This window comes from Sarcophilus harrisii, chromosome 1 (assembly GCF_902635505.1).
Source record: "Sarcophilus harrisii chromosome 1, mSarHar1.11, whole genome shotgun sequence".
Taxonomy (NCBI): domain Eukaryota; kingdom Metazoa; phylum Chordata; class Mammalia; order Dasyuromorphia; family Dasyuridae; genus Sarcophilus; species Sarcophilus harrisii.
In genome coordinates, this window is record NC_045426.1 from 590,173,823 (window position 1) to 590,197,292 (window position 23,470).

At 32.7% G+C, this 23,470-nt stretch overlaps 1 protein-coding gene across 2 annotated transcripts in view; it reads right to left on the bottom strand.

The window, feature by feature from the left end:
- The window catches only part of ANGPT1 (angiopoietin 1), a 331,085-nt gene that overhangs the window by 71,456 nt on the left and 236,159 nt on the right, over positions 1-23,470 (bottom strand). For both annotated transcript variants that reach the window (XM_031947117.1, XM_031947116.1), the window contains exon 5: positions 10,790-10,917. In XM_031947117.1, the coding sequence (XP_031802977.1) occupies positions 10,790-10,917 (128 nt within the window). The remainder of the gene's footprint in view (positions 1-10,789; positions 10,918-23,470) is intronic.

The following is a 23,470-nucleotide window of genomic DNA, read 5'->3' on the forward strand; positions in this document are numbered from 1 at the left end:
TTCCAAGATATCAAAGATGTTAATGTGTTAAATGAAATACTAATGCATGTCTCTACCTTGTTTCTTTATAAAGTGTGAAAGATGATAGAATTATAGGGGCAATTTGGCTGAGGATTGGCTCTACATCTGTGGTCTTTTAAAATCTAATCTTGCCACCTCTGAAGACAGTCTGTCCCGAAGAAGTTTCAAGAAATATGACCTCTGACAGTAGAGAAAGCTTAAAGAAAGAAGTATTCCTGGCAGTCTAGAGTAGAATAGCTAATAAATTGGGCCTTGGAACCAAAAATGAGCCATTTGCCCAGCAGAGATGCTGGAGGAGTGTATAGTAATCACAAAAATAGGAAAGGCTACATTTACTACTAAAGAAATGAGTTGTTTTGATTATATATTTTTCTATGTATGTTTTTTTACTATAAATGTAGTCAGGTTGTGCCCATTTTTCCCAACATTGTGATTGCTTAGGAATTGTTTTTGCTTTAAAAGATAATTATCTCCATTAGACAACTTTTAAAGGTAAGTGTTTTAGTAGGCAAATCATGAAGCTTTAGTTTTAGGAAGAAGAACTATAAAGCATACTTTGAACTCTGATATATGAGTAGTCCTTTTGGAGAAATAACCACAGATTTAAAATACTTACAGACTGGGAGGTAGAACCCCGAGAGGTTATTACAATTAATAATATCACAGGACATGAAAAACATACTTATGTGAATCTGGAATGAATTTTCCATTATTCCTGTGATGTGTTTAGCTAATGCACTCTTAAAATTTACAATGTGATTGACCTATTTGCTATATGTCTATGTTATGGTATGCATTTATGGTATTTAATGAGCACCAGTTATGTGAAAACTATGGATAAATGGTTCAGAAAATAAAATCAAAGGATTTTAGAAGATGAGTATATCAATATAAATCTGTAGGCTGTAAAATAATTTTGTAAACAATGACATTTGGATCTCTAATCAGTGGAATCCAGAGAGTATGAAGAAACATTAGCAGATCTATAATCCAAACAATTCATTATCAAGAATCTTTCCTACGATAACTCTGACAAGTAGTTATCTAACCATCATCTGACTACTTCCACTAGGTATGAATCTAATCCACATGAAATAGGCCATTCTATTTGGGGGCAGCTCTAATAATTTAGGAAGTTCTTCTGTCTATTTAACTAAAAACTGAGTCTTTATAACATATCTCCTAGTTCTTGCTTCTCACAAAGAATAAATCTAATCTACATCAGTTTTTTAAATCCATAATTACTGATTTCATAAACTTTACCACAAGTATATACTAGAGTATTCCCATCTTCTCCAGGCTACACAGTACTAGTTATTTCAACCTCTTCCTAGCATAAGTCTAAGGTCATAAACCAACCATACCTATTTCTCAAGTTCATCAATGTTTTTTACTGAAATTTGGCACCCAGAATTGAGCATTGTATTTCAGATGTAGCCTGAAAAGAGCAAAATATAATGGGACTATAAGCTAACTCATCTTGGTTACATATCTCTTTTCTTTTTCAGTATGAGATCTAATTAGCTTTTTGGTTGTTGTAGTTCTGTACTGACTCATAGAAAAAATTGCAATTTATTACAACTCTCAGATTTTGGAATGGATGGGTAGGATTTATTTGGTGGAAGCAAAAGTGATATACCATGAACAAATATGCATAAAAAGAATGATCAGGGATTTTATTTTTGACCAGAGCAGTAAGATTAGTTTGCTTAAACAAAGGGCTCATGGAAGGAAATTGTTTGAGATAATGTGAGAATGATGCCAAGGATTCATCAAATCAAGTTTGCCCTTGATTGTCAGGACAAGGAATTTAACATTTATCCTACAGGCAATTAAAAGTCACATTAAGTTCTGGGGCAGATAATAACATAATCAGAATAGCATTTTAGAAAGATGAATCTGGAAGCAGAGTATAATACAGAAAGATGTAGGAGATATTTAGGTCAAGGAGGCTGTTTAACAATCCAGGTAAGAAGTCACAAGAATATAGACATGGGCAGTAGTAGGGGAAATGGAAAGAAAAGGACAAATATGAGATTTAAAAAGCAGAAACCAATAAGTTTGGGTGCTAAGTAAAGATGGTAAATGAAAGTAAAAATAGAGATGGTTTTTAACCTAAGTAACTATGAGAATTGATATAAATACAGAAAATAATCATAATGAAAAAAGATGATCAAATTTCACTTGGACATGTTGGTTTTGGGGTAAAAGCAAGATATTCAAATGAAAATGTCTCAGTACAGTGTTAAAGATGGACCACTAGACTACAGATTTGTAGGTACAGAGTTGAATTTCATATTTGGAAGATTATATCAAAGAGGCTTTAGAGTCTTAAGTATACAGACTCACACACATATATACAGAAATATACTTTATATACAGATATCATACTTTAGAAGTGATAATCTAGAGTTACCTATAAGCCTCCAATGGGAAGAAGACAAACTTTCTCAATGGAAACAAAAAACAAAGGTAGGAGGGAAATCAGGATAGTGTAGAATCAGATAAGTCAAAAGAGCAAAAAGTTGATGATGTCAACTGCCAGAGACAAATCAAGAAAGAAGCCCAGCTGTTAAAATTTCAATAACTTTCTTTTATTCGATTCTGACAGAAATGTTATGATTGTTGATTTTCGAGAGAACTGCTTCAGAAGTTTCATCAGGAAGAAAGTCAGGAGTTTAAGGAAGATTTAAATGTTATTCATGTAACATTTATTAAGTGCTTATTATATACCAGTAACTGTGGTTAGTGGTAAGTGTAAAAATAAAGGCAAAAATAAAAAAGGAAAACCCAGCAACATCCTTCTCCCCAGATAGTCCTTGTTCTGAAGAAGGTCAAAATCTAATGGGAGATAAAACATACTAATAACTATATACAAATAAGTTATATAGAGAATAAATTGAGAATATTTCCACAGGTAAGACCCCAAGATTAGAAAAGACTAAGAAAGGCTTCCTATAAAAAGTAAGGAAAAATGGAGAGAATATGTAGATCATTCATTTGAGAAATTTGGGAAAGAGGAAAAAAAAAAGAAACTAAATGGTATTTATGGGGCTGCACAATCTTTCTAGACAGAGGAAACCTGGCTAAACTCTTGTGATGTAACTGATTCTTCTTTCCCTTCCACATTTTACTGTGGATTGACTTTCTTCCAATATGAGGTTAGATTTTCCATGCTTTTCCAATTCTATCTTAGGGACTTTGTGATTTTGACACACTTTGCCAAACTTTGGTTTATAAGTAGTGAGGCAAGGTAGCCTCTAATTTCCTGAGGGAAAGAGTTAATTCTATTTACAAGTGATTCTTGCCTAGACTGAATGGAGTAAATTATTGTTTAATATCTAGTGGCTATATTAAGTTCAAAGAATCAGAGAAGCATGGAATTTAAAAGCTGGAAGGGACATGAAAGATCATTTATTATAAACCTTGCATTTTACCAAATGTTCTTTTTTTGTCATTCAGAAATAGAAGAGCAAAGCTTCTTTTGGCAGCATTTGTAGCAGCTTGTAAAATGTAAAAAACAAAAACTTTTAGGCATTCCAGCTTCAATAAAAGGGATCCATAGGATTATAGGATTATAGACTTGGAAGAAAACCTAGTCCCAATCTTTGATTTTACAAAATTTATGGTCATTTCCAATGTAATTATAGATGGTAGATGTTATTAATCCCAAACCACTTACTTTACAGATGAGGAAATTGAGCATCAGAAACTTCAGTTGCCCAAAGTTATACAATTAATAACTATCAGGGCTAAAATGAAGCCACTGAGTTTCATAGAGGTTCATTAATTATCTAAGGCATTACAACTAGTAAATAGCCAAAAGTAGAACCTAAGTTTCCCAGTTCCCAAGTTGTTTTTTTCCTTTTCAGTCTATCAGAGCTTACATTATTGAATATTAACACTTTTTGTTGATATGTTCTTCCAAATGCAATTTATTCTTTTTGGGGGTGATCTTGATCTTGAGGATCATTTCTTCCTAGTTCAGTAGTTTCTAGTCTTTTGAGGTTCCCTCCTCTTCCTACCCAAGAACTCTTGTGTGTCATTAAGAAAATGGATTAGTCAACAAGCCTTTATTAAGCACTAGCTATTGCCAAGCACTGTTAAATGCTAGGGAAATTAAAAAAAAAAAAAAAAAAAAAAAAAAGGCAGAAACATAGACCCTGCTCTCAAGAAGCTCACATTCCAATGGTGGAAACTTAAGAGGAATAAAAAAGGAAAGAGAAAGAGTAATATTGCTGAAGCTTGAACCACAGGTAGTCTTCAGAGCTCTTCCAGATTTTAATGAATGAAGTTGGGCATTAGCAAGCTTATCCTGGGATGCACAAAAACATTTTTGATTAGATTTTTTTAAATTAAAGTTACATTTATACCCCATATATAGTGTTTTAATTAAAATATGCTCTATTCCAGCTTCAAGTTTATCACCACAAATCCCAGGTTATACACTTTAATTCTATTGAACATATTATCCATTTTTATAAATGCTTTAGAAAGTTTTAGAAATTAATTTGAATGTCCTGTCTGTGGGGTTCTCAGAAATTCATCGCTAGATTATTTTAAAAGATTATGTTCCTAGCTGTTACTTAGTGGTTTAATTTTGAGCAGATTCTGTCTGTCCCTCTGTTATTCTGTGTTTCTGTCTTTGTCTCTTTGTCTGTTTCATCACTATAAAATGAAGAACATGACCTCTATGGTCCCACACTGCTCTAGAATCTTTGTGCTTGTAATAATACCGTTTTAGGAAAATGTTTAGGCAATGGTGATGGGCTAAGAGATTTAGTTTCTAAAATAATCATTATTTTAGAATTTAGTTTGAGGATTTTATAATGTTTTTCTCCAAATTTTCTGTTCTGGCGATGAAGAAGAAAGAAGCCTCAAGATATGAGACTAAAAGCTAACAAATAAGACATTTCCTCTGGACCTTAGTCAGATTCACCAAAGGTCATTCCAGACAAAGATATTAGTTAAGATCTTAGAGTAATTACATACTTACAAATTGAATATCTAGAGGGCATAGGCAAAATTAACACATTTAAATAGGTTTGCAATAAGGTCTGAAGAACTGACCTTTCCAAGCCTCTAAGACTCAAAATAGCTTGAGGCCATCCACTGCCAAAGCTGCTCTAGTAGCTGCCTGAAACCCATAGCAGTTTTGTAATAAGTACAGTCTGGGGGATTTCTTCTGCTTCTGAAGGAAAGAAGTCAGGATCAGATTTTAACAAGACTAGTGGTATACCAGATGTTTAGCTAAAAAGAAAAGAGAAAAAAGGAGGAAAAAAAAAAGCTGTTTGGCACCAGAAGTATCCAGGAAAAAAACTGATTTGGTTTTTGGTTTTGAGTTTTCTAGGTTCTGATATTCATTAAATCTGCATATTATTATAACATTTTTCTATATAGCATGATTATTATTATTTATGCAAATATTTAAATAAAGGTATTAATAGACATTGCAATTTTATGAAAAAAAAGTTCTGGATTTGATCTCCAAACCCAAACAACATTTTCATATATATAATAAGTTAACAGATTTACCTTAATGAATGCTTATATTTAAACTTTGATATTTTACTTATATTCCTTCTCGACCTTTTATATCGAATTTGCTATTGAATTTTGGTCTTTTTGTTAAAAATATCTTTAAAGTCTTTGTTTGTATAATATCCAATTTTTTTAAAGTTCAGGATTATACTCAACTTTATTTGCAATATAATGTTCCAAGACCTACAGTCTTTTAGAGTAGAAGTTGCTAGGTCTTGTGACTGTATTTCTGCAGTATTTAATTTTTTGTTGTTGTTGCTTGCAATATTTTCTCCTTAACATGGGGATGTTGAAATTAAGTTATAACATGTTTGGAAGTTTTCTTCCTGGAATCTCTTTCAAGTGGTAAATGGTGATTTTTTTTTTTCTATTTCTACTTTACATTCTTGTTCTGTAACTTCAAGGTAATTTTCCATACAATTCCTTGTGATATTATGTCTATAAACTTACTATCTCTTGTGCTTTTGGGCACATTACATAACTTCTCTGTCCTTCAGCATCTTCACCTATAAATTTATGGTGTTGGATAGGATAACTCACAAATTCCCTTCTGGCATTAAAAAAAAATGACCATGGAATACCTTTAAAATTAGAATCGATGAAAGTACTTGACTCACAGGTCTTAATTACAAAGGAAATACTAAACTCCTAACTACACTTTAAACTATGTTAAAAATCTATATATAAAAAAAAAACAACATTTTGCTGCAGAAGTATTGATAAACAAATCAAGTGCACACTAATTACAATGTACTAAAGATTAAAGTTAGTGTGGTAAATGGAATGAGTTCTGGATTTTGAGCTAGAGAATTTGAGTTCAAATCTTGGCTTGCTAGTTTCCCTTCACTGCCCCCATGCAACATTAGTCACTTCACTCAATATTTAATCTTGATTTTTCCATCTGCAAAATGCAAGTGTGCAATAGATGGCCACTCTAGCTCTAAAATTATGATTCTTCTCTTTTTTGCCTGTTTCTTTGAGATTTCACATGTTATGATTCTAGTTTTATGAAGATTTCTACAGTTTTGATTGAAATATTAGTTACATGGAACTTTAGATTTCCTGATTTTCTTTACTGAAAAATTAAAAAAAAAAGAATGTATTTGACTATTTGACAAAAGCCACATTGCTGTTTCTAGTGAGAAAAGAAACAAATCAATCTTTTATTAGCTAAGAAAATTTCAAGGGGAAAATGCTAGGTTTTGTTGGCAGAAGGATTTGAGGCATGAAAAAAATTTACAAGACAGTTTGCCCTCTCTGGCGTGATCCCCACTAGTGGATGGGGGAACCTGTTACATTAGGTATGCTGTTGAGTTTATTGAAAATCTGACTCTGACTTAACTCTATCCAGGAAAAGATTCAACTGGCATATCCCAGGCAAGGTCAAGGGTTTCAACCATTAAACACCTTTTAACATAATATGGGGGTTGGTGAAATTTGATCAAACTCATTTTCATGCTTTTCTGCTTTTCTGAAGGAGATGGAATAATGATGCTTAGGGATGCTAATTGTTTTTCCATAGCTTCACAATGAAAAGATTCAACATATCAGTTATACACCTCTTCCAAGAATTAGAAGTATTAGTTCTAAAATATTTTAAAATAAGAACAAGTAGAGTTTTGGGTACAATTTGAATTTTTATAGATGAAAATATGTTGGCTGCAAGACAATTTATGAAATGAAAGGAAAATTCATGCTTCCTACAATAATGCTTAGAAAAGAACCTAGTGCATAAAATAACCACAAGTTAATAACTTAAATGTGAAAAGATTCTAAATGCCCAATGTGTTTCTATTTCAATTGTTTAAAATGTGAAATGGACTCAGAAAATTGTCTTTAGTTCTCCTCATCAGCATTATAAAACAATGCTTTTCTCCTCATTTTTAATTTTCATATTTTGAGCTTTTTAGATGTTTCTCAATGATATAGCAATGCAAATAAAAAGCAATAATATACCAAGTTTTGTCATTCTTGCAACTTGAATATTGCCTACAACATTTCCTCAATCCTGGCCAATTATCTTTGCCCTAGACTCAGTTTTTCATATATGGTACCAATTTACTAGTTTATTAGGTCAATCTGACTGAACCAGATTTAGATTATCAGATTGAAATAAGAGTGGAAAGTTGGAATTCCTGTAAGCTTGGTGTGCATTACTGATTCCTGCATAAAATCACACAAATATTCTTTATTCTAAATCCTATTTACAATAGAAACAATTTTTTGCCCAAAGTCAGAATATGGAATTGTTTTTGATATTGTAATAACCTAGATTTTTATCCATGTCAGCTACTGATTCTATATTTTCTAATAATATCTTGGATAATAGGGGAATGAGTAAAAATTCATTTTTGGTTATCTTAAATTAGCACTAATGCCATTAAATTAATGAAAAGATAAATAAACATAACTAATATTTGGGAAGTTTCACATAAAATAGACTTTCTAGTACCATGATTCATGATGACTTGCAAACTGACTGACTTTAAATAGTCTACAAATTAGGGAAAATATTACTGTTATAAACATTTAAGATGTTGTCCAATTCTCTCACTTTTACAGATGAGATAAACCAAAGGTAGAATGATAGATAGTAAGTTACTAACCCAGTTATTATTTGAATACAGATGCCCAATTCCAATCTTACTTCTTTTTTGCCATACTACATTGCCTTCCTACAGAAAATCCTTGTTCACCAGTAGAGAAATGTCTTTAAAAAGATTATTATACAAGGCCAGAAAAACTCTCAGTGTTTCAATGTTCTTTCAATCTTTCCTGTTGTGGATCTTCTTTTGATGTGACCTCAGCCATTATTGATAAAAATCAATCTTTAATCAAGGTCTCCTCCAACCTCTCTCTGCCTTCAGGCAGCAATATTTTCTGGTAAGTTTAACAGTTTATCTTCTGGTAAAACTGTGTTTTCTTTAGAACAATCTTTCTAGATGTAATGATTGTCGTTAGTCCCTTACTAGATTTTGTTCTGGACATGGCACTGTGGAAAACTGAGGAAATGCTACACCCTGAGGAGTTTGAGGTGATTATATCTTGTGGGGGGGTAGTAAAAAAAAACACAGCAGACTAAGTAGAACAAAGACAACTCATATTTTTGTTTGCATCTGCTGTTACCTAGTTGTTTGCTTTTAGTTTGGCAAGTTGTCTCAACTTTCTCATTGGCAAAAGATGAAGCTTATATGATACACTACCTAAATGTGAGAAGCATTGTGACACAGATCCACCTCCCTTTGGTAGCAATTGAATTGCCCTCAAACAATATATCTTTGATTTATTTTTTTTTGTGTATTTACACATTGTCTCCCCTGATAGAATATCATTTCCTGAAGTCAAAGATAATTTCTTTTTTAAAAATTTATGTATATTTAGTCTGCCATTCATTAGGCACTTCATAAATGCTTGTTGATTACTTGATAAAAAATTGAATGCTGGACTAGGAATGAGGAACATCTGAGCTCTAATCCCGATTCTGGGTGCTCTATGTTTATGACCAAGTCACCGAACTTTTCTGTATTTCAATTTTCTCTGTGAAATGCTAAGAATGCTACATGTGCTAGCTATCTTACAAGGTTGATTATTTTAAAATGGGAATCATAATAAGATCTTAAAGGATCAAATGAAATACACAAAATGCTATATAAACTTTAACTATTATTAAATTATCATGACTTCATCATCATCCCACTATTTCCTTCTACCTCACGTATTTCTTTGATTCTATGGTATTATTTGAAGGGTATTAACAGAGCCTTCCATATCATTCTCTATCATTTTCTTTCTATTCTTTTCAAACAATTTGTGTGTGTGTATTTGACTATGACATCTCAAAGAAGGAACTAAGGTTCAAATTGGGGTTGGGGATGTAGTAGAAACTAGAATGGATAATTAAACCTGTGCTGTACCAGCAAAGAACCAGAATGAAATAATACATGCTTTAAAGAATTGTAATATTTATAGCCCAGGTAAGAAAGCAGGATCCTTGGAGGTAGTGTGATACTAAGGAAAGAGTAATAGATTTGGTATAAGATCTGAATTTAAATCTTCTATCTATAAGATTAGTGGACAAGTCCCTTAAAATCTATGGATCTTCATTTTTCTCTTTTTAATCTGCAATGTGATAAGACTAGATTGTATAGCCTCTAACTTCCTTTCTTGTTCTAAAAGTAGGGTCCTGTTGCCTGTGAAACAGGGGAAGTGAGCTTAAATGAGGATAATGAATCTAGATGGGAATAGGGAGACAGGAGGGAAGAGAAGGGAGGCTAATTAGGAAGTCAGTCCTAGAGAATGAATGAAAGTAAAGGGTTCTGAGCAGCCAAAAGACAGAGTGGGCACAAAAAGTACTTGAGGATGACTAAACAGGGTGAAACAATTCCCACCACTCATCCCTTTAAAAAAGTTCAGAAAAAGATAGAACAATACAAAAAAGCATTGGTTGATTCATTTCTCCCCTGGTGTCTTTTCTGCTATAACACTAATGTTATGATATGAAATGATATGAGAGAACAAAAAAAAAAAGATAATACCGAAAAAGAACACCTGGCTTTTAATCTAACTTCTATCTTCAATTCACTGTGTGATCTTGGGCAAGTCTTTTAAACCCTATTTGTGTTTTTTGATCTGTAAAACGAGAAATTTGGTCTCAGTGATTCCTAAAATCCCTTTTCAGCTCTCAGAGAGATTTTTCTGATTCCCTATGAATCCAATTCTCTGACCCAATTTTAGAAAAAATATGCAGAGGAAGTTGTCAGATTATTCAGAGAAAAGAATGCCTCTCTTTCCCACCCATCCCACCCCATCCCTCAGGGGCAGTTGTTCTGCCAAACTGATGCTCTAACTCTAAGAGGGCATGATATGGAATGGTGGTAAGGATTTGGGGGATGGGGAGAGGATATCTGTCTTTCTAGAAATGTGAAGTCTTTAACTTCCTTTTTCTCAACCCTTCAAGTCACTCTGTGTGGGTTTCTTCATAATCTTGACCAGGAATGCTTGGGCTCACCCTAGGAGTGAGCATGGAGCAAGCAGGAAATACTGAAGCTTCCCAGAGGGAAGGGCTCTGCTTGCCCCTCAATGACTCAGGAAGGAACACAGGTTCTCTGGGGACAACCCAGCTCACTGATACACTTTCAGTTTAGCGTGTTCACAGATTAATCACAATCTCCCTTCCTCATTTCAGAGTTCTAATTCACAACTTGTAAACAAATACTTCAGCTTTTACCTTTTTGGGCTCTGGCACGTTATTAATATAAATAGTGTAGATTCCACTTTTATTAAAACCAGCTTGATACACATCTGCACAGTCTCTAAATGGTTTGTCCTCCTCTCTTTTTGCACTCTTAAGTAAAACTGCAAAGAAAGAAATATGATATTAACAGGACAATTAGTATCCAAAAAGGGCTTCATACATAATATTTTTTAAATTTTTAATGTTTTCAATACATCTGACAATTAAGGTCTATTCTGCTTAAAACAACAACAACAACAATAATAATTACAGCATGATGGCCTAAGGAGCTTTTAAAGCAGCTTCTAAAATTAACAAGCTGGTAAAAGGAAAGAAATTACTTCTCTAAGCCTTAATTGTTTCCTTTGACTTTATTCTCTGCAGACAATCTTTACATTATAGCAAGTGACTGATGCTCTACCCTAATAAGATGAGATACAGGCCTTTCAAATCCTAGTTTTTTGATCTTCTACAGACCCACTTCTTTAATTCAACAGCCTACTAAGGACTGATATGAAATTCAATAAAATGATATGTTGCAACAGAGAATAATATGTGCAAAAGAAATGATATATAAAAGGAACAGAGGAGGGCCATCCTGAATCAAATGAAACCCACAACCATATGTCCACTATGAGGAAAGCAGCATACTGCATACTCAATGAAGTTCTGAGGTTACAACAATAAAAATAAATACAAATTCCTGGAGTCTACATTATATCAGAGGGAAACAAATTGTATTCAGATACAAACATATAAAATACAAACAAATTAAATATGAGGCTGGGTGTGTTGAGAGGTAAGAGATGGGGGTTGCTAACATTTGGGTTAATAAAAAATAGGCATTTTCTAGGAGGTAAAACTTGCGTTGATTCTTGAATGAAGGGAAAAAAAATTCTAAGAGATATGGAGTTGAGAATGCAGAGCATTCTAGATCTGAGTGATAATGGGCAAAATAATGGAGGGGGGAAATAAAATATCCTGTGCTGAAATAACAGCAAATGGGTCAATTTAGTTGAAACAGATAGCACAAAGGGGAGAAAAGTGAAAACAGTCTGGAAAGAAAGAACAGAATCGGATTGTGAAGAGTTTTAAATGACAAATAGAAAATTTAAGGACATGATAGACACACTAATTAATATTATGTGCCTGATAAGCAGAATAGAAAATTGATTGACAAGAATAATGTGGGCTTAAATCTACCTCCAAAACTAACTAGTTGTAAACCATATATCAGTCACTTAACTCTTTTGGGATTTAATTCCTTCATTTATTAAATGGAGGTTATAAATGGTGCCTACATCACAGAGTTTGTTTAATAAGATCTGAGTATATGTATATACACACTTATACATAAATACACATATACATATATACATAAAGTTTTTTTTAATCTTATTAACTCTAAAAATTACATGCATACATCATAAACATACATATCAAAAAAGTACTTTGAGAAGAGAATAAGATTTGTAAACAAAGGTTAACAAAGCAAACTCCAAAAGATTGGTAATCATTTTTATGCTACCTGTCTCTCCACTAGCAATTTTTTTCCCCAGAGTTTGTCATATAACACTTCAAAATAATTTTCTATGGAATCAGATTTTTTTAAGAAGTCATTCAAAGCATAAATAAAAGCTTTGAAATTTTAATTCAAAAACATGGATTCAAGTCCTGGCCCTGATATGTACTCTCTGAATAATTTTATCCAAGTCAATTCATATCTCTTTCACTTTCTTAATCTCTAACATGAGGTGATTGAACTAAATAACCAGAAAGATACACCATATTTAAATTATTACTTTACCATCTTTTGGATTAGTTTTATAAATGAAACTGAAGTTTCTTTATCCTATGTACTGGAAAGCAAGAAAGGAAAGAAGAGAAATAAAAATCTGCACAAAGCCTAAATTAATTTTATGGCATCCAACATGGAAAGAACTATAATTCAAATCATTAAGCTTTATAACATGTCTCATTAATAATGTTGTTATTTATACTAAAGGGCCATACTATGTATATTCCACTCCTATTCTTAATTGTTAAGCTAATGTCATATGTTTTTTAAATTTATAAGATATTGGCAATCTCCAAAGATATTTTATCATATGTAGAATTTTGGCTATCATTCATGAGATTTTTTGCAAATTGACTGTTAAGATTAAAAAACTTTGATGTACTTGATTGTAAAATCTGTGGCTAGCTAATAAATGCCCATGCTATTAGTCATATTTATACTGTAATTGATTATAATTAGCATAACAAGAAAATTACAAGTCAACTTTTAAAAAGTAACTTCAAATGTTTTTAATAATCTAATTTTTTTTCCTATTAGAATGTCTGAAATTTCAAAGCACATTATTTATCAGTTTATAAATCATTGAAATCAACAGATTTCATATTTATAGAATGAATAACCACCTTAAAATGAATATATTTACACTTCTCCTGACATTCTAAATTAAATTTCCAGCAAATAAAATAATTGAACAGTATAACTTTTCAAATATCTGTCAGATATATTGTGGTAACCTAAAAATGACTCTGTGATACTAATGCCACACTCATCAGCCATTTGTGCTGCCAAAATTTCCAATTATGTTAAAAGCATTAGCAAAGCATTAAAACCAAATGAAAACAGAGGAAAGCTTCCAGGATTTTGCTTACAGATCCTCTGTAGAGATTGAAAAAGCATAAGAATCACACAATAAAGGTACTATGAAATCTCAGTGGACAGAATACATTACTTAAACCAGGAAAACCTGAGTTCAAATTCTACCTCAGATACTTATGGAGTATTTTATGAGCAAGCACATCTCTGTCAGCCTATATCTCATCTATAAAATGAGGACAATAATTAAACATAAGAATAACAAGGATAATTTTTTAAAAAATTATAATAATCATTTTAAAAACTTCATGTGATTATGAAGTTAAAATTAAGTGCATATTTGTTTTATAAAGTGTTTACAGTAAAGTATTCTGTAATTCACAAAATAACATATAAATTTATTATCACATATATACACATATATGTACATACATATACATATGTATTTATTTGCATGTTCATATATGTATACTCTACAATATGACTTACCCAAAGTCATGGTCAATATATGTCAGAGAATGGACTTGAGCTAGATAATATGGTAAAGCAGATCAACAGCTCTCCTCAGAGCCGGAAGATGAGTTTAAATCCCACTTCTAACAGATATAGGTTATATAATTATGAGGAATTGAGTGTGACCATAAACAAACATTTACTAGATACTTACTATTCCACATGAAATATTCTAAACTCTGGGAATATAAAAAAAGCTAAAAGCAAATCCTGTTTTCATGGAAGTTGTTTCTAAAGAATGAGAGAACATGTGAATAACTAAAAGCAATACAACAGATATATAAAGTTGATGAAAAGTAATCTCAGAGGGAAAGAAATTAGCAGCTGACCAAGTTAAGGATGCTGCAAAGGTCATACTCAAGCTGGACCTTGAAGAAAGTCAGAAAAAGAGACAGAGGTCAGGGAGGTGGGGAACAGCCAATCCAAAAAGCACAGAGATGTGAAATGGAATATGGTTCTCAAGGAACTGCAAGTATGCCAATGTATCTAGATCACAGACTATGTGAAAAGGAGGAACTATAAGAAAAATGAAAGATAAGATGGAGGAATGTTATAAAGAAATGTAAATCTTGGAAGTAATAGGGAGCCACTGGAACTCAATGAACATTCACATGTTCTCTCAAAGTTCTAGGTAATTCTAGGAGAATATAAGCTTCACATGTTCTCTCAGTGTTCAAACATCTCTAAATGTTCTTGGTAATTCTAGTAGAATATAAACTTCCAAAGAGATGCAAACTTGCACTGATGAATTTTATTTTGTTACACTATTATAATGTATGTATGATTTAGAAAAAATGTTTTAGAGTAATTTTATAACGTTAATTTAAATATACACATGAACTACAGAAATTTATAAGAATATTACTTGTATCATTTAAATATATATAAATATATATATATATATATATATATATATATATATATATATATATATCTTATAACCATTGTATGAATGAGTTACATATGGAAATGTGACCAGTTTAGTCTAAGTCAAAGGAAATCAGTTTTTCCCATGAAAAAATGTGTCATCTCTAACACCTAAGATATTTCCTTATATATAATAAGAGCTTAATAAGTATTTGTTAAGTTGAAGGTGCCATTTTTGGTTTATACTTAATTTATTTTCTGAAGGGAACATAGTTGTTTCCCACTTCTCTGCTGTTCCTACTTTTCTCTTCTCTTTTCCAAGTGCTATAGGAGCAGAGACCATTTCTCTTTCAAACATTTCCTCTCAATTTATAGGAGATAGCCCAAGGGTAAGGAAATGAAAAAAAATATACAGATATTAGAGAAGAAAGATAGCTCATAAATAACTCCTTATTAGATTTTCTATGTGCCAAAATTTTACTTCTGCTTATTCATAAAAGTGATAGATTTCTAGGTTGTAAATGAGGTGATGACACTGTCTTGGAACTTCATTTCTCTCATCTAGAAAATGGAAGCATCAAACAAGGTGCTCTCTGAGGCTCCTTTCAAATATACATTTAAGATGAACCTATGACTCAGTCATCTATGGTATAATTTGTGTCTCATTATTATAATCAGCATATTTATGATTTAGAAAACGTGGTTTACACAAATTATCTATCACTGAATTTGAATCTTCAGTTAATAAACATGTATTTTTAAGATCCTAAGATGTACTAGGTACTGTGCTAACTGCTGGAGATACAAAGAAAAGTAAAACAGTCTTATATCTTAAAGAACTTACAGTGTAATGGGAGAGACAACAATTAAACATCTATGTAATAACAAGGCACATATAAGGTAAAATGGAAATAATCCATAGAATGAAGACAAGACAATGTCTTTCCTTTAATAATAAAGGAAATCAGGAAAGATTTCCTGTGCAAGTGAGATTTGAAATGGGTCTTGAATGAACAGAAGGACTTAGGCTAAGATACACTATTAATGATATGTAAAAAAAAAAAAAAAGTCTTAGGTTATGACTGGGAATCAGGAGCAAATCTGGTCAAAAGAAAATGTGATTCAATAGAGCAGAAGAATATGGAAAGCAAAAGAGGGACATTAAGGAAGTGAAGTACATGACTTCAGGCACAGATGGTTTAGTCATTTTATAAATATTAAATCCACAATGTATATAAACATAGCCTAAGAAGTGTATGTAAAGTGAGGACAGGAGGAACATAAAATATGTCTTTCTTCAATCCAGAAAAAATCTGTATAATTTATTTACCCTGGTTATTTATATCTATAAATACCCCATGTGGAAATGGAGGTTTTCTTCAAGGAATAGGTTATCATTTATAATGTAAATCTCTAATTGTCTTCACCTCATTGTGAGCCAACACAAGACCCAAAGCAGCCATAAGGAACAAGACTAGGAATATGGATACAGAATTTAATTCAACACATTAATTTCCAAAGAAAGAATTGGAAACACTTTAGTATCATAGAATAACTAATTTTAAAACTGGATGTTTCCACAGCAGTAATTCAATCCAATCTATAATCTAAAGAAACCTTATTATTACTAATAAATGGTTAGTAATTTGCTTTAAAATTCCAGTTAGGGAGAACTCACTACTTTCCAAGTTAGCCTGTTACTATATATCTATATCTATATTTATTTATATCTATCTATCTATCTATCTATATATATATATAGTTGTGTTGGGAATTTTTTCGTGACATTATGGTGAATTTATATTCTTCTTAAATCAACAAATAGCCATAAAATTGTTTTTTTACTAATCTATGTGTCCCTTTAATGTCTATGCATTATCCTACCCCAGGCAGCCAGCAATTTGCAAATGAGTTCTAGTCCAAAAGACAATGGTGTGCAGTTAGTTGTCCCTCCATATCTCAGTTTTAGTTTCTTCAATTGTAAGTAATGGATTTGGAACTGAATGAAATGAAGATGAATTGTAAAAATGAACTAACGGATATTATCTAAAAGAAGTATGACACAAAGGGAGATAGATGGATACTAGACAATGCTTAGTTATGGGTGTAAATGAGAAATTCAGATAAAATACTTTAGGAAAATTTGAGGTGGAAAATACACTTTCAGTGTGGATGACTAGGAGGGGCTGCATGGAAGGCTGCATGCTTTGAAGAGTGAGGAGAATTCTGAAAGGCAAAGAAACCGAGTGAATTTTCAATATGGAGGCTGGAGGGAAGTATATTTGAAGAAAAACCATTCATGCTCTCCTCTTATTCCTTAAAATAATTATTTGGATAGATAAGGAAATGAACTTATATGTGTGCGTGTGCCACTAAATACAATATAAGAGCCTTGAAGACAGGAACTGTTGTATTGTTTATTCTCAATGTCTAAAACAATGTTTGGCATACAATATTTGCGGAGTTGAATAAAATGGAATTACATATAAAGTTTATAAAACTAATAAATATTAAATCAATCTATAAAGGTAGTTTCAGAAATAAAATAGGTTTTAGGAACTCGTAAATATTAGATCAAAGAACTTGTAATACATCCTATACACACAAGTAGTTACTAACATTTTTGAACAAGATTTGTGTCTTGGGAGGATTATTTTAGAGCAGTATGAATGACAGATTGCAGTTAGTATAGGATAACTTATCATATATGTATGTACACATAGATATATAAACATATGCATACACATGTATATGTGCTGCATATATATGTGTGTATGTACACTTTGTAAACCTTGAAGAAATATGTGTCTATTAGTAAACAAATTAAAACATGTTTGGTAAATAGTTAACAAAAGGAAAAAAAATACAAAATATATTATAAATAATGTGGTTTTCTAAGTTAATATAAGCTTCAGAAATTCTTATGTATGGTTCAATAGGACCCATATCTGTTTGAATTCAAGACTATTACTTTGGGCACCAGCCAGAGACTATAAATTATAAAATCAAATTGTAAAGAGAGTCATCAACTACTTTATTTGGAAGTTCCCTCTACTAATGAAATTATTGGTTTGAAACATCTCTGTTTTGGTTTCTGTTTGTCTGTGTGTGTGTGTGTGTGTGTGTCTCATCTCTATTTGTGTCATCTTTCTATTTTTGTATCTCTCTATATAAGGATATACATTTCCCTTTGAAGTTCAAAAAGCTTTCCCCATAACAATCTTACAAGGCATGTAAAGAAAATAATATAATCTCTTTTCTTTATATGACACTTAGGTTAAGCAACTTGACCGCAATCACATAATCAATAAGAAGACCCAATTCTAGAATTCATGTATTTTCATTCTAAGCCTAACACTCTTTTATCAAGTATAGTTATCTGTCTACATGTCATTGTTCTGTTAAACTCAAGATTCTTACCCAATTAATCTTTAAATTGTACTGGCCCATGCTATTCAATATTAATTTATCAAATTTAAAAATGACTTGTTGAATAAGAAATTGACAAGTGAATATTTTAAGTGAAGGGGTTTGGACTTGTATCATTTAAAAGAAAGAAGTAGAAATTTCTGACTGGCACATACCAAGCTCTGAGTAGGATGATAATCAAAGAACTGGCTAGGAAAGATTAGAAATGGTAATGGGAATTCTGGTTATTATATTAAAAATGAACCAGCTAGTTTTCTTGGAATTCAACCTAGAGATTTCATTGTAGTGAGAGAGAGAGAGAGAGAGAGAAAGAGAGAGAGAGAGAGAGAGAGAGAGAGAGAGAGAGAGAGAGAGAGAGAGAGAGAGAGAGAGAAAAGAAATTCTAACAGAGATGATCATTCTTTCCTTAGGCATTTGCATTACAGGCAAATCTCTGCTATACAAAGGAAAAAGTGGGAGAATTAGCATGTGGATAGCTCCATCTGTCAAAAGCAATAATTCACTACCCCCTAAGCAACCTGAGATCCAGACCCGACCGACTGTTTACTTTTATCTAATTTTGTCCTACACTTGCCAAATCAATTAGAATCCAATCCATGTATCTGCCATAGGACTGACCACAGGAAAGACCATGAAAGCCAAAAGCTCAGGGTCATTTCAGTTGAGTTGAACCCTCAAGGAAAAAAAAAAAACTTTTCTGAAATGTAGAACTGGCAATTACTAATCTTAACAACACTAGTAAAGATCAAGAAAAACAATTAGTCCTAACAGCAAAGGACATTTTCAAAATGACAGAAGAGAATCGTATCCATTTCCTCACTAAAATTGCTTTTAAAATGATAAGATTTTCTTTTGGGAAGGAGTATGTTGTTCTAGATTGTTCTTCTTCATGTCGATTTAAGCTTAGTTTAATCCTCATTATTGAGCAAACATCCTTTTATGTGTTTGGTTTTGTGCTGTGTTAAGCTTAAAGATGCATCTCTTTTGAGATTGTTAAGAATATTGAGTCTTTTCTCCAACTTTAGCCAGAAAAGGGTACCTCCAATGTCTCTTACAATGATATTAAAGCTGCTCAAGCACAAATCAAAAAATAAAAGTTAACCTAAGCTTAACAGGGAAGAAACAACCAAACAGGCTGTTTGGTGACATGAAACAAATCAACTATTTATATTGACTGGAAATTTCAGATTTCAATCAGTTGTGTGGGCTATTATGTAGGATATTTCCAGTACCCCAGAATTCTTCTTTGTCTTCTTCATTCATTCTTCTCTTCTTTTTGGTATGACAACATTATGGAATGTGAATTTAAGAGCAAAGCATTCTTTATTTTAGAAAGAATGTAGGATTATTATAGATACTGTCACCTGCCTCAAAGGTCTAATAATTGTACAGATGAAGGTTTGTAGCAAAAAAAACAGTGCTATGTCTAACCCTATTAGGTAATTAGGAAAAAAAAAGATTTTTGAGCTTGATATTTCCACCAATGTAGAACATAAATACATATCTATCATTCTGTATGTGTGTATATACCCACCCCAGTAAGTGGAGTTAAACTCAACTCTATACCTTCCTTTATTGAGCGTAGAAATTGGACTCCCAACTCATTTCACTTTGGTTCTTCTCCTATGCTTGGTCTCAAATTTAGTAAACAAGGTGCCTCTTGACACCTCTCCCACTTCCTGCCCCTTTTTGTTTTTCGCCTCATTAGATTGTGAATTCCTTGAGGACAAGGACTCTCTTTTTATTAATTGTATCCTCTGAGCTCAGCACACCTGGTTCTTACTGGATACTTAATAAATGACAATTAGATTAGATTAGATATATACATACAAATACATACATAGTATAAGAAGGTTTTAATTTCTGAGCACCTTAATTCTGAGGTTATTCTCAATTTATCCTGTATATATCTTGGTTGTACAATGTTGTTTGTATATTTCTTACTCATTAAACTGTGATCACATCCAGAACAGGGACCTTTTTTTTCATTCCTTTGCATTTCCATAGCTTAACACAGAATTTAGCACATAGTTGGTTGACTGGTTATTGTCCTTGTTCTCAACGAAGACCAAAATGACATCACTATGTTAGAGTTAAGCTGCATTGTGTCCAACTACAGCTCATCAGACCAATACAGAACATTGTAGCACTCAAAAAAATGCTAGTTGATTAACTGTTCTAATTTGATGTATTCTCTCATAGAAGAAATACTGACTTTGAAATTTTCAGTTCCAGAAGTTTAAAAGGGCATAGTTACCCACTTGCCTCCTCAAAGAATAAAGCTTTTGGAAGGCTTTTTGTGTGTAAAAATTGTAGATTATTTTTGAAATGCAAAAATATTCTTTTGTATATTCCCTATGAGATGAAGCAGGTTGTCTCAGGAAGAACAGTGGATTAGAAATAAAACAAGAAAAATCTCTGGCTTGACTCTTGAAAACAAGAGTTCCAAGTATGATAGTGGATAAGGCACAGAATTAGTTTACTGCCAACAGAAGTGTTATAATAATATGTGTCTAATTCCAAGCATAGTGTATATGTAATATTATACATATATATATATATATATATATATATGTATGTGTATATATATATATTATAGGAATATTTTTGTGTTGCGCAGGACTAAAAGTTCACTCTAGTGACTCATTATAGTAATCAGATAGCCACCAGTTCTTAAAGATAGTGCTGGCTAAGCTAATATTATGGTATGTCCTATCAAGTTGGTTATGGATTGTCTATTTGTTGTATGAGGACCAGCTTAGCTAAGTTTGGAGAGGCTTATCACTAGGTTGTCCATAGAATGATGGATTTTTTCAGTTGCCTAAATCCTTAAAAGCCTTCTAAGAGCTGCAATTCACATCACCAGAGGAAGCATTTACCCCAAAGAATCTTTGATCTTTGAAGTATACATGTATACCTCTACTCAAGCCCTACTTTGATCCTTTACTCTGATCTGGATTCTTGAAGATCATATATACAAACTGTAAGCTCTACTATATACTACCAAGTAGAAGAAGCCTTTAGCTAAGTTTTCTGTCCCAGCCTATTTGAATAGGGAGGATATCATTACTAGAAGATTGGCCTACCATATAGTGATTTTTATTTAAGAGTGCTGGTAGAGAGATGGAAGATCTCAGGAGAAGCAGTGTTGTACAGTGGCTTGAAAACAGAGCTTGAAACCAGGAACACCATAGTCAAATCCTGCCTCTTGTCACCTACCTGGGTGAGTCACTGAAACAGAGTTCTAGGAGACTCTCCAATACTCTAAGTGCCATGAAAGCCATTGACCTGTATTGATAGACAAATTTTCCTTAATTGAGACACCAAGGAAATCACACGCTAATCTCAGTATGGAGAAGTTAAGATTTGTAAATTTGTTCTGAGCCCTAAAGCAGACACCCAAAAACGTTTTTGGAAGTAAAGATATACCCTTTATCCCCAGATTAAAACAAGAACTGCACCCCAAACCTGACTTTGGAAGGAAACATTATGCTGTTCGTTTCACAGTGTGAAAAGACAGAAATATACTGATACCTAATTAGGTATCTTTTTTGGTAAAAGCTGAAAAGCAATGGAAAAGTGCTGAGAGACAGAAGAGATAAAAAAGAAGAAAAATTAAGAGAAAAAGAAGGAAGAGAAAATTAGATAGCAGATGCAATGGTGTGAGATTACAATTGGCAGTGATGGGGAAGCACTCAAAGAAAATGAGAAAGGGGAGGCAAAAAGCAGGGTATTAGACAGCAACAGGAGGGGGTGTGGATTGGACTGGCAAAAGCATCAGCCAGTAGAGATTAGAAGTGGTGATGGGGGTCATGTAATAGTAATAGTAGTAGCAGTGTCTAGGGATGATGAAAAGCAGTGACAAGGGTAGATAAGCTACAGATATTCTGACAGTAAAGAAAAAAACCAGCAACAGAAACAGCAGACAGAACAGGTCTGCTCTTTGGGTGAGAGGAAAGGCCAATAGCTACCTTCCCCACAAACTGCAGTGTGCCACACAGAAGGCCTGGTTACCTATTCTGTTCACAGTCATTTGAGGGTGGAGGATGGGAGGAGAGGGGTAGAGGGGAAAGGGAAGAACTCACTGATTAGAGAAATATAATCACAACTAAATTATTCATTATTGCCCAGACCACAGATGATTAGAAATGGCAAATTAGGTGATGGGAAAATGATGGAGGCAAGTCTTTGTCTGCTAATGGTAACAATGCTAAAGAGTGACAGGTGAGGGTTCATTAAAGCAAGCACCCAGTACTATCTGTTGAAATTCAAATCAGAATGGAATTGAATTTGGGAAATATTTAACAAAGCAAATAAAATGCAACAGATAATGATAACATGTGGTTTTCTAAGTTAATATGTAGCCCTCTGTTTCTAGTTGAGTTTAAAAACACTAGTTACACAACACACACTAGAGACCTCAAAATTCCTTGAGAGCATCACATTTTATTGTATGATGTTGAATGTTCATAATCATGAACTTAAGTCAACAAGAAATAGTTCAATCAACACATTTCCCTTGCAAATGGGAGCTGGGCCCAAAATTTAGATTTTCAAAAAAGATATAAAAATATAAAATCTTTATTTTCAAAAAGTGAAAAACTGAAAATGATATTTGGCACACAGGGAGAAATAATATGATGTCAGTTAGCAGATATTTATTAAATACTATGTGTTAAGTACTCTGCAAAGTTCTGGAGACACAAAGAAAGCAAAAATAGTTTCTCCCCTTAAAAAAATTCTAATATCATAAGAATCAGTTCTCAGACTCAGAGACACAAATTAAATTTTTGCAAATGGCCTTGAGGACCTCTGAATTCTCAAAGAGGTCACTGAACAAATCCAGTATGGAGTTTCTGAATATATATATATATAAAGCAAGTGCAAGCACTGCCTATTGACCATAAGGCTTCTGCCCCTTTTCCCATGTAGTCTTTAATGAGCATCTACATGGACTGAAACTAAGGACTGGGTATAATAGAGGCTGAGAACTCCCCAGATATTGCCAATGCTGTATGAGTGATCATTTCTAAGGCCATGGATTTTTTTTTTCCAAATTTTCCTGATACTAAATTTGTAGTCCATGGCTAAAAGAAAAATAGTACTATCTGCATTTGGGGTTAAGACTATTTCCTGAAAGGGAAATAAAACAATTGGCTTCTTAAGAGCAATGGCAGACTCAAATCCAAGTCTTCTTGAGACCTGAGTTAAGTTATATATAATATCTATTTAAGAAGGCATAGAAAACAAGGTAT